Raw genomic sequence first — 13,543 nt, 5'->3', positions numbered from 1 at the left:
AACATTTGATTATTTTTTTATTATTATTTTAATGATTTTTTATTACTAGCAACCTGCAGTCACTATGTGACTACCGAGAATTGTGAACTATAAATCGTTAAAATTATGCTTAATTAAATAATGACTTTCGTTAAATTAAACTGTACTTCCTTAAATATTGAAGTTTTTAAAGATATAAGCTTATCCCGATGTTACACTCATCAAGAGCTTTCATTTGAGTGCCCACATGCATTTTTGATATATTTTTCATATATACATATATATAATATATCTAAAAATATGAAAAATTTATGTGGGCACTCAAATGAAAGGTCTCGATGAGTGTAAAGTCGGGGTTAGCTTATATCTTTGAAAATGTCAATAGTTCACAAGATACAAGGTCATTTCTTAATTATGCAGCTAGAGATGCAGCCAAAATACTTATATTAAATTAACTATCGGTGCAAAATTATTTTTTACATAAAAAAAATCAAATCAAATAGAAACAAGATTTTTTTTTTTACTAGAAAACAGAAACGAGGGAAGTTTTTAATTTATGAAAAAGCGTAATGTAAAATCCATTAAGCACATTTTATTAACCACACCCTCTTTTAAGAGTACACGGGTCTGTTTGTCTGTTGACAGAGAGGAACGATTGTAACGGGAAAACAAGGCCTTTCATTGCGCGGAATTCAATATCAATTGAACGCCTAAAGATTGGTATAAGCCAGTGTGGAAGGTGCGTTATTTGGGTCGTATGTCAATACGGGTAAGCCGGTTCATCGTGTGAATAAGCCCTGTGAGGTATGCCCAAATAGAGCACACTTCTACTATACCCTACTGGTGTGTCCCGCATACTCCCAACCATCGAACCCACAAAGACCATCCTGATACCGTATTCTCTCACCCACTCGCTCTCCCATTCCACTGACTGACTGTCTTGTTCCATATATCCATCCGGCTATTGAGAACGGATAGGAGCTATAGACTCGAAGTTGGAGACTCGAGATTGACAGCATCAGTCCAGGAAGTCAATACCCTAGATACTAGTAAACCGACCAATGTTGATGATCCTATTGTTGACATTTGTGAGCATTTTGACCTACACACGAACTCCATTTTCACACAGTAAAAAATTTTTCGTCAAATTAAACACGAAAATTTGTATTGATACATTTTTTTTACACAAATTTCATGTTAATTCAACACTTTACACAATGAGGAAAAATTTTTAACGGTTTATTCGTTTTTTTTTTTTTTTGTTTTTTTCTTTTTCGCTAAATTACTTGACTCCTGTTACGTCCGGGCGACGATAACATAATTAATTGATCAGTTCCTTAAATTTGAGACTAATCACTGAAGATTATATGTCTCAGGGGGCGGGAACCGCGCCTTTTGGGTAACTACACGCGGGGTTGACACGATGCAAAAGGGGTACCGTGAAGTTATTTTAACATTTGGGGATTCCGACTTGGGATTTCCCGTAGGGTAGGTCAGGGCACAAGCGAAAGAAACAAGCGAGGGTTTTAAATGAATAGAACGAAGAAAGAATATAACATATACCTGGCTCGGGATTGTGTCTTGTTGTTGTTAGGCCCTCGTTCAAGTACCTGGCGTCGAAAGGTCTGGGATCAACGACCAACGTGATCCGTAATGAATATGTACATTATTAATAATCGATGTAGGAACAGGTAGTGAAGGGTTTTTATGAAGGCCATGTTTGAACCATGTGGGTACCGAGCCCTCCTAATTCGAGCAATACACGTGTATAGGGGCCTTACAGGTAGGGAAGATTAGGCAGCCGATCTTCCGGATTGGCTTAGAACTAACGCATGTTTCTAGGCCCTCCCTAGTAGCTATAGTATCCATGACGGAAAATACGCCTTTTTTACGGGCCCCGCAGGGTGAGAGCGGGGAGCCTCTTTTGAGACACTGTACATCGAAATTATTATTTCGCGGACTTAGTTAAGTTCCCTGATTAATTAAAAATTTGCAAGTAGTGTGACATGGAGCCGTAACACTCCCGGCTTTTATATGTTCTGTACTTTTAACACAGTAAAAAATTTTGCGTCATTGCGTCAAAAAATTGCGTGTTAAATATTTGACACTTTTATGTTTAAATTTAAGATTTATTGTGTTAAATTAACATGAAAAAGTGTTAAATTAACTGAAAAAAGTGTTAAATATTTAACACAAAATTTTTTGACGCATTGACGCAAAATTTTTTACTGTGCACCTTTTCTTTTTAAGATTTTAAGATTTGTATAATAAACTGTCGTAATTTTAAAAATTATTATTAAACTAAAAAAAATCATAAAAAGAGAGCCGATTATATTGCTTCAAAAAAATCGAATATTTTTTTGGTTTCTAAATTTTTACTTCAAAATCTGTTTATGCTAGGTTCAAAAATATAAGTTCTTAACTCAATTGAATCCAATATAATTAATAACTACTAAGTATAGAAATTTATACAACGAATGTATGCACTTGAAGATTTTTATTTACTAGATGACCTAAAAGTGTCTGTCGTTGATAATTTAGTCATAAAATATTCAAGATATTAAGCAATAAATATTTTTTTATAATTGAAAAGTTATTTATTACATAAAATGGTTCTGATATAATCACAGAGAACTTATTTTTATCGAAGGAAAATAATCAACAGTTCATACTTGTATCTAATAATTTCTAATATTTTAAACAATAATTTCTATAAATAAAACAATTAATTAATTTTATACTCAAGATTTTACATAAGTATTGTAGAAATTCACTGATTAATAATTAGAAAACGTATAGATATATTTTTTAACCTAATAAAATAATAATCTGATAAATATTCCGTATTTTGAAAAGAAGTAAGTATTATCTTTAATCAAGAGAAAAAAATACTTGGATCAAATATATATGTACCTTGCTCAAAAGTAATAAAATACTCGGTCTAAGGATAAAATTCTTGGATAAAGATTTTTTCGATCTCCATTCAAGAGCTGTAATTTATTCATTCAAGGATAACGTTTCCTTTAATTAAAAGATGTAAATACTTTGAAACAAGACTGAAATTTTGAATAAAAATATTTACTTGAACCAAGTTATTTTTTTTTCTGTATACTTATTGATAAATTAGACTATTATTATCATCACTGACAGAATACCAATAAGTTTTTACTTAAAAAAAAAACTAATGCAACGATTTGGAAATAAATTCACGAATATTAAGTGAGAAATAATAAAAAAAAAAAGTTTTTTTAAAACGGCATTTCTTGAATGTAAGTCACAGTGTTCTCAATGGTTCTAAAAATATACACAACATAAAAAAATAAATAAATAACCATAGAAAAAGTAAAATAAAATAAAAAAAGTTGGTGTGTCTTGAACGGAAACTTGGCTGAGACAGCGAAGCGGCTTTTCAACAACCTTTCATTTTCTCGAGCCCTCACCCCTTGTTCCTCCATCTCAGCATCTCTCTTCCGAGTTCTATTTTTTTTTTTTTTTTTTTTTTTTTTTTTCCACTAAACTCGTCTTTACTTCTGTCGGAAGAGTTCAAGAACAAATAGAGAAATGAAAAACCGTTCGTTTGTATTCCAAGCGAGCTCCCAATCGATATGTGTAAACGAGTGTACCAACAGCGATTTAGACTATTGAACTACTTGACTATAACATTGTGGAAAAGTTTACGGCTTTCGTAAAAGTTTATTTTATGGCGGTGCCGGGTTTTAAAACTAATACCACTATCTATTCCATTAGATTCATACAAACAAGATAATTATATTTATGCCTAGTAAATAAATTAGTTCGCTCGAATTTTTTTTTTTTTATTTATTTTATTACGCTAGAGGTTCAGCCGGGGAAAAGGTCCTAAGAAATTATTACAATGAGCATGTGGATTTAACTGGGTTGTATAAATTCCTTTTAACAAGAATTTTAATTAAAATACTTCCCATTGCTGCAAAAATAAAATTATGAGAACGTATACACTTTTTAAAAAAATTAAAAAGCTGATTAAAATTATATTAATTATAATATTGTATTAATACAGTACTAACTAGGTAATTTTTTACGCATGAGAGTATAAGGTAGAGATGAAGAAGTTTTTTTTTTTTTTTTTTTTTTTCCATAGAAAAACTAATGTAATTTGTACAATTTCTTTTTTTTAATGAGTGATTTGTTCTCTACAATACAAGGAACGTGGAAAAAAAAAGTTTGCAGTCGATGAAATTATAATTGTCATCTTATTAAATATTTAAAAAAATTTTATCGATGAGTAATAAGGTCTGGAGAATTATTTTTTTAATGATAATAAAAATATATGTAATTAAGATGTTGATTAATATTATTTGAGAAAATATTATTTGAGAAAATTGTCTTTAAAAAATTTTATCAAAATCTCAAACATTTCAAATAAGTAGGATTTTAAAATCTGGAGCAGATTGAGTATATGAAAAAATAAGAGATATTAATGAAAAAACGAATAATAAATCAAAAATACTATTTAACATATTCTTCAAATTTTTTTTAAATTATCAAAAAAGTTCGCTACCGATTTTCTATCTAAGTAATTTTAATAAAACTTCAGTGTATTTTGACAAGATTTTCATATTTTTTATCTAAATTATAAAAGTGGATAGCTGTTGGGTCCTATGTAAATAAATAAATAAATAAATCAATAAATATCCCTCAGCTAGACCTTATAACTTGCCAGTAAATTATTTAATTAATATAACTGTATGTAATAATTATAATAAATTCCAAGTTCACAAAGTCCATGCAAGCTAAATATTTAGACCCGAGCTTTAAATAAGCAACCAAATAAAAACATCAAATATTTGCACTGTATTCAAAGTATATATACCCTTTACATAAATGGAAATTTATTTTTATATGCATTAAATGACATAATGTAATATATAAAGTACAGTTTACGAGTAATGAATACTAAAATAATTTTATTTTATTTTTTAACAATGCATTTACCGTAACTAAAATTCGAATTCGGTAGCCAGATAGATAATATTTATAAATTTATTTTCTCGTCGTAATATACACTATTTTTACAAATAGCAAGTATTAAATTCGGAATTGTTTGTTATCCACTGTTTCAGAACCGACGACCGAAATTTTAGGTGGACCGGATCTCTACATTGATCATGGAAGTACTATCAACCTCACATGCATCGTACTAAATAGCCCGGAGCCGCCGGCATACATATTTTGGAATCACAATGATGCTGTGAGTAAACAAACATTCGCTTGCTTATGTATAGAATAAATAAATACATCAAATATATAATGTATATTTCATATTATATCACACATGGTGTATTTACATCTATGCAATATATGTAAAACTTATAACGTGCCTTAGGAGGTTTCAAGAATAAATAGACTTTTAATTATAATTTCTAGCATATTGTTTTATACTATTATAAATAAATATATATATATTAAATATATGTACTTTTAATATATTTAATTTAGCCGATTTTTTTACGATTTAAAAAATAATAAACATTAATTACTTTTGATTTATCATTTCGCTTACACTTAAGGTTTTAAAGTACACGGAAAAATAATTGCAGGAAAAATTACAATTGTCACATTTTACAAATTTTACATTTTAAAAGATGAGATATCACATCGTAAAAATTAGTATAAACATTGACTATTTTTATACGGATTTTCACGATATACATAGTAAAAAATTTTACGTTAATGCGTCAAATAAATTTGGTGTTAAAAAATTTTTTGTTTAATATTTGACACTATTTTGTGTTGATTTGAGATAATTAACGTCGTATTGTATAAATATTGGTCAAGTAGCTAATTAAACTAAAAATCAATAACAATTACACTCCTCACAAGAGTGAGAATAATAATTTATACTTATCAACTTCCTTTTCCTTTAACTTTCTTAAAAGAAAACAATTCGTTATCGAAAAATTGTATGATGAATTATTAATAAAATTTATCCATTGTAAAATCAATAAAAAATATTTGAATTTATAATTTAGATTTCATAAAAAAATTTATCTTCAATATGCTAAAAACATTCATTGGATAGTTGATATTTAAATATTCAAAACTCTGCAAAGGTCGGGTATTAAATATCGCAGTATATTCTTAGGCACTATGGTCTTGCAAGACATCTCGGCTTAGTAATAAATAGAGAAGAAATAGATATATATTTAAGAAACTACGACTCGAAACAGCTCCGCATGTTAAAAATTAACCTTCATTGGCCATATATTCATTTTTTAATTTTTAACCGCCGGAAAAATGTCTTGTTACAGCCCGCTGAAGAATGCAGTCCTCGAAGTTCTCTCTAGACATTGAAAAATATCTTCTGGTTACTGTACCGACTTTTATTTTTCTGGCGTGACAATTCTGGTTAAATTTAAACCCTCATGTAGGTTACGGGCTTGAAAATTTTCACAGTTGTTAAATTTACTATGTAGGATAAGGATTAATTATCGAATTTGTATTTACGAATGTGGATTCAAGTTTTTGTTGTGATAGTTGGGGTGAAAAATTTTAATTGTACTGTAAAACGGAAAATTATCGGACGGATTATGAAAATGAGATAACGAGGAAAATATCGAAAGCCGAGTATCGTGAAAATAATGATCGGATTATAACTATTTTTTTTTGGCTTATTTTTAGTGCTTTTGTCACCTCGCAATGAAAGTCGGTGAATACTTAATAAAAAGGTAATTAATCCATAAAAAAGAACAATCGAATTTTCAACAAAGCTGATATTACAAATGGCTATTAGTTACGGCATATAACACGAAAAAAATAAAATAGTACGAAAAAATGTTGGATAAAGCTTCCATGGAATAGTAACAAGCTGAGACATTATTTGATTAATTACTCTATACACAGGTATGACCTGCAATTATAATTTTAAAAATTAGAATTAAAAAAATATAACAACTCACAATATGAACTTGTAATTTTTTTTGTTCTTTGCAGTTTTTTAAATTATTTCATACAGATTAAAATTTTTATTAAATTATCAATCTCGTAATTTAGCGACATGAAGTTTGTAGTACATACAAAGAGAAACACGCTAGTAACCTATGTGATATTATTCCAACTAATCTTATATGTTTATCGAGAAAAAAACCTGCACGTAGAATTGAGTAATTATTATAATTGTTATTTTGTAGCAGAAATAAAATATTTAAAGTGAAAGTAAAAGAATCTGAATGATAAATTTTTATTGGGGAATAAAAAATTTAACGAGAGGAACATTTTATTTCTCACGCGGAAAGAAGTAAACTGTAATAAATAATAGTCGATTTATAATAAGTAATGATCAACCGCTAAAAATTACCATTTTAAACAGTAAAATCATGATTTTAATAATCACTATGTAATATTTATGATTTAAATGCTACAATTTATTCTTTACATGGAAAAAATACGATTTCAAACAGTAATATTCGCAATGTGAATGTCGAAAATGTTAAAGTATAATAATTAAGAATTTTGACTTTGATATTTATCATTTCGTACCTAAAAAATGATCGCGTAATATGTAAAAAGTATAAAATACAGTTATTAAATTTTTTATACAAACAACGTCAATATTTACAAAATAAAATGGTAAATTTTAAATGCAACGCTGAAAATGAAACTATAATTATTGACTTCTTAGACTGGTAAAATAAATATTTTCAGGGTAGAATTTTTACTGTTTCAAATGTTAAATTCTTCCAGAATGAGACCCACTTCTCCTTATCGGAGTTCCCGTTCTCCTCATAGAATGGACTATTAGGGTGTGCCAAAATGTAACTTCCGTGAAGAACCTTTTAAAATTGGAAATTTGACAGGGGATACGTTTGGGAATTTCCTGAGATATTTTGAGGTGAGACGATAAATTTGATTTTCATAGAATTTTTTAACAGGAGCTTAGTTAGGGGATTTCCGCTGAAAATTCAAAATTTGGCCGTAAGTGCCAAATTGAATCTCCTGTTAAAAATTCTGTGAAAATCAAATAAATCCTCTTACCCCGAAATATTTTAGGAAATGCCTAAACACAGCTGCTGTTAAAAGCGGAATTCAAAATTCCAATTTTAAAAGGCTCTTCACGAAAATTACATTTTGGCACACCCTAATGGACTATATATCGAAATGGCAATTATTACTTTTTGAAACTGTAATTTTTTAAGATGAGAGAGTCGTTATTTATCGTAGTAACAGCAACTAATCACTTATTTTCGATACTGAATTATAAATTGTGGCTTTTACACTTTCTTCATTAAGTTCTGTAATATTTATATTTTTTGCCACCCTGATGTCCGCTTTACTGTTTGAAACTATAAAAATTTACCGAAATCCGAGTGAATTTTACAGTTTACTTTTTTCCGTGCAATAAATATTTAAAATTTTTAGCTTGTAAGAAATTCCTACGGGGATTATTTAAAGAAATGAAAAAATAAGTACAATAAAATAAAGTGTCTGTAGTTGAAAGTAGGAGAATGAAGTTGGGTAAAGAAGGTCTTAGTCTTGAAATAAATGGAAGCAAGTTCGTTGATGTGATTAGATAGAATAAATTTATGTTAAGAAGAAATAAAAATTGAAGTTATTGAAATAAAACTCTTAGTCTTTTGAGTAAGTATAAAATATGTAGAGTATAAGTAAGAGACTATGGGCGAATGGTTGATGAATTTTTATTGAGGAATAAAAAATTTAACGAGAAAAATTCTTTATTTCAAAGAAATAGACGTAGGACAAATGAGCTTTTAGTAAATTCCGTGCGCGTATTTAAATTTTAAAGGTACTTTTAAATGTTTGGGTTATTTATTTAAAATCTTCTCAGTCCACAACAGTTTGATAGAAATAATGATAACGATTAAAATAAAATAAATATTAACGACAACAATAATAATAATTAAAATAAAAAATAAATGACTCGTTAATGTCTTTTTTAACTCTTGTCTCACTCTCTGGGTCATTGAAAATAAATAAAAATTTTTTATTATTAAATGGATCCAACTGTACATATGTATTATCATTATTAAGAAAAATTTTTAGTTGTTTAGTTCGTCTCGACAATACTATTTCCCAATAAAATAAATACTAATAATAACATATTAAAAAAAAATAAAGTTAATAAATACGTAATGACCCCCTCGTATTGCAAAGTACCCTTTTGACTAGTCTGGTGTTATTTTTTATCCTTTTTGGTACAATATAACTATAAAAACAAATACCACTTTGAATTATACGTTATTTAAAACTACTCAATTATTCATTTCCAGCTTTATTCGCGTTATGACATTGCTGGTGTTCAGATTATTTTATTAATAAATATATTTCGCAATATTATAATAACAAAATTTTAAATGTCGAATTGTTACCAGAGCCCACTTTAACGGCTAACGAGTAAAAGCTTCACGTGAAAATAGTTACAACTGAATTGTAAGGAACAAATAAAAAGTACTAATGAACAAATTTCCTGCAGAAAACTAAACATATTATGTATATTTGCCAGTAATTACTAAGTTAGCCGCACTGTCACTGTCTCCTGTCGTAATTTGTAACCAGGCAAAAGCACCCTATAGATCGAAATGTTCTCAAGAGCCCCGAGGGTATGCCCAACGAGAATTTACCATAGTTCTCTTCGGGTCCCCGAGCAGATGGTTAAACTGGGGCAAACAACGAACTGCTTCGACAATATCTTCGATCGTGTAAACCGCGTAGTGACCAATTGCACTAGGAATCCAATTAGCTATTTCAAAGTGCTATCCTGCGGCTGGTTCACGACTTTCACTTATTTTTAACAAGTCAATGCTCACGACCTCATATTCATTAAACTATTAATAATAATAATAGGCTGATTGAAATTTAAAATCTTAATTATTACATTTGTCGCATTGAATTAAATATGAGCATGTCGGTGTTTAATTTCCGATATCCTTTAACTTCTCCTTCTATCTTGTATTCTCTATCCCCTATCTTCTATTCTGATCAAGATGCATAGCAGCGGATCGGTAATGCAAATGAAAAGGGAATAGAAATCTTAATTTTAAAATTCAATCCAATCAGCAAGTGAATGCTAAATATTTAGGGCATGTAATATAAACGTACACTCAGAAGAGATGATGAAGCAAATTGGTAATTTTACCCGAGTTCACTTCGCTCCACTCCACGAGATCCATTAAGAACACTAAGATTGACCAAGAGCTTATGAGATACTTGATCATATTTCGCACAACACTTAAAGTTTACACTATAAAGCCTCTCTCGCTTCTACTTACCCTCCAGTGAGCTAATAGCTAATTAATTATTCAATAACATTTCAAAGTTATTTATTTACTCAATTATCACGTTGTAACTCATTACCGTTGAGTTGTTATACCGCATAGACGAGAATAAACCGATAAAATGAAATCAATTAAGGTGACCTTTTTGCGTTTTTAACAATAACTTGTAGTCGTTAAAAAGTATCATTGGATTGATTTAAAAAAAAAGGAAAATAAAAAAGTAAGTCGTTAGCGTGGATTGTAATTCGAGTCATCTCGTATTCATGTTTTCTATAAATTAATATCAGTTTTCAATAATGGGTAAATTTAATAGTTGTAAATTATAACTTTATTTTAATTAAATATATCATTAATTCGATGTTGCTACAGCTTTTAATTTGTTTCAATCCCTATGAGAATATTTATGCATGTTCATTTCTAATTAATTTATATTAATTATAATTTCCTTCAATAAATTTTCACGAGTTATTTATTTTAGAGAATTATTATAATTATTGTTATTTTTTTTTATTTTGAGAAAAAAATGCAGAATTATAATTGAAATGATAATAAAAATTAAATTAGTAGTGAAGTAAGAAAAGATCAAGTAGTAAAATCGATGAGCAGTCAGACCGTAAGTAATGTATCTTCTTAAATAATTTTACTTGATTTAAAAACTACTTGAATAATATTATTACGAGAACTCTCGTTAGTTCGGATCGTATCGATTGAATGGCTCTTACCTCTACTGAAAAATAAGATGACACTAAGTAAAAAGCCAATTATAAGAAAGATTCTCTGGCCAAGTCGCGCCTGGCCAAGCAAGAAGGAAAAAAATAAAAAATTAAAGAAGAAAAAAAACTCACAAACAAGGACAGAGAAGGTGGAAAGAAGAAAAAATACGTGGCTCTTATTCTCTATCTGACTAATATAAGTATTAAGTATTGTACACCTTTCGGTTTTGGATCGGAAGCTCAAGAGTTTCGGATATTGTAGAGTGCGCGAGCGGGCGAGTGAGTCTTGGAAGACGGCCAAAAATTCACGGAGAAGGTCACAATCTCAACTCACTGTATAGTATAGCACACTGCACACTGCCAAATTGCCGAACAGCAAATTCCATGGAGTTGAATAATCGCGCGTTTCATTGATTCCCAACGGCAATAGCAATTCGTTCTGGCCAGACGATGTTATTCCACCCAGCTGCAGTTTCACTAACTCCATACTCTATACTCTATACGCTTCCTCATTTTATTCAATAGAAGAGTATAATGCACGTATATACGTATACATGCTCTGCTGTGCTATTTCTTTCACCATCTATATCAAATAGTTTTCCGCAATGAATAAATTTATTTCTACTACCCAGTTACCCAAATTTTGCTAATAAAACTTGTTTTACTTTTTTTCCGTCCAATTATTCAATCAAATTTAATGTGATAAATTGTGTCTATTCATCTAAAACTTTTTCGCTTATTATTCTAAGGCGTAATTTATTACTTGTTAAAAAATTCCGGTATCAATACTTCTATTTCAATTTATTACATTATTTCATTTTAAATATCAATGGTCGATCAAATTTTAACTGATATAAAATTTTATAAATATTATATATTTATGACTTACTGGCTGTTACCCGCCCGCTCCGCTGGGCACTTTATAGAATTGTAGTTTTACATCTAGACTTGAAATTCAATTGGAGTATTATTTTGACTTGCATAGGTTCCATATTCCATCGAATCGGAAGTAGAATTTATTGAAATCCGTATTGAGATGATCTCTACATGACAAATAAAAGATTCTTACCAAATTTGCAGCTTTTTCAAGCTATATTTTAAAAATTAAGATTTTTTATTGTTAACACCCACCCCCGCGATCTTTATTGGAGGTGATTCGGTGTAAAATCCGTTCTTAGATCATTTTTGTATCACATGTAGACGACTTCTATTAAATTTGGAGTCTATAGGAGCTATAGCTTGGAAATTAAAAATTTTCATTGTTTATACCTACGCCCGCAACCCACTGTGGGGTAAGATATCGTAAAATTCATTGATATATTATTTCTACATCTCTTACAAAGGATTCCTACCAAATTTGAAGTCGATAGGAGCTATAGTTTGAAAACGGGAATTTTTCATTGTTAACCCCCCTGCAACCCCCCTTGTGGGTGGAATTTCGTAAAATCCGTTCTTAGCTGACCTCTACTCGGCGAAAGGAATATTCCTGCCAAATTTCAAGTCTCTAGGTCTTATACTTCGAGAGATATCGTGATGAGTGACTATATCTATAGAAAGTCTCCTATACATATATATAGATTTTTAACTATTAAAATATCCAGGGGTAATAAGGTCTAAGTGATAGAAATGCTATTTAAAATAATATACTCCATTATATTTTATGACTAATGTATTAATTTAAAAATTAATGATACATTGCAATAATTAAATGCAATATTTTCAATTTTTTTTTAAATTTCCCTTTGCGAGGCCTTATTACCCGCCGGTACTTTATGATTTATGGGCAACCTTACTGTCCGTGCAACCTTAATAACTGTTCTTAACATTTGTTCATCAACATCACTATCATCAAATTGAGTCAGAATTTTTACGCATAATATGAATAACTAATTAAAAATATAAAAGCGGGATAAAAATAAAAAAGTATTTGAAAATATTTTAATGAGCGACGCACGGAGTTTATATAATAAGTGGTTAGAGTGAAGTAATAAAAGAGAGAGTATACCAAGCAACGTGGACTCGAATGTACAAAGCTAATTAACGGAGTATTTATACGTAACTTCTCAGCTTTACTTTGAAGAAAATTTGTACTAGTTTGATGAGTAAGAATTGTTATTAGGGTATGCGTAATTGTATAGAACGGGATTTCAAATTAAACGAATTCAAACTTGTTTAAAGTTTAATTGCTCAACTTGATTTTATTTTTAATTAAAAACAAACTAGTTGGTTGTAACTCGAACTTAAATTCATATATTTTAAAATTTCCTTCCACAATTATCCTTTTCATCCGATCATGTTATTCAATTTTCAACGACATTAATCACAATTTAATCTTTAACCAAAAAAAAAAAAATAAATAAAAATAAGAATAAGAATAAAATAGTTTGATTTAAGCTTGAGCTTTTGGGTGAATAAGTAAACTTGTTCACTTGAATTAAACTATTTTCGTCGAGCAAGTATCTTCCGCTCTAACTCACTGACGTCCCAACTATTGACATACCTAATAGGATCCGCTCTTGAAAATCAATTCCAGAAATTTCGAGCCCTTGAAAGTTTATTTCGAGATTTCTCTGCATCTTT

General features: G+C 29.4%; 1 protein-coding gene across 2 annotated transcripts in view; it reads left to right on the top strand.

Annotated features, from left to right (window-relative positions):
* LOC141532589 (neurotrimin) overlaps positions 1-13,543 on the top strand; it is a 358,743-nt gene that overhangs the window by 333,029 nt on the left and 12,171 nt on the right. For both annotated transcript variants that reach the window (XM_074251006.1, XM_074251005.1), the window contains one exon: positions 5,082-5,209. In XM_074251006.1, the coding sequence (XP_074107107.1) occupies positions 5,082-5,209 (128 nt within the window). The remainder of the gene's footprint in view (positions 1-5,081; positions 5,210-13,543) is intronic.

The sequence above is a fragment of the Cotesia typhae genome, unplaced genomic scaffold (assembly GCF_013202065.1).
Source record: "Cotesia typhae breed Kobodo isofemale line unplaced genomic scaffold, CoteBio_Ctyphae contig_65, whole genome shotgun sequence".
NCBI classification, from domain to species: Eukaryota; Metazoa; Arthropoda; class Insecta; order Hymenoptera; family Braconidae; genus Cotesia; species Cotesia typhae.
The sequence above is the reverse complement of the archived record's forward strand: the minus strand, read 5'-3'. Positions and strand labels throughout refer to the sequence as shown.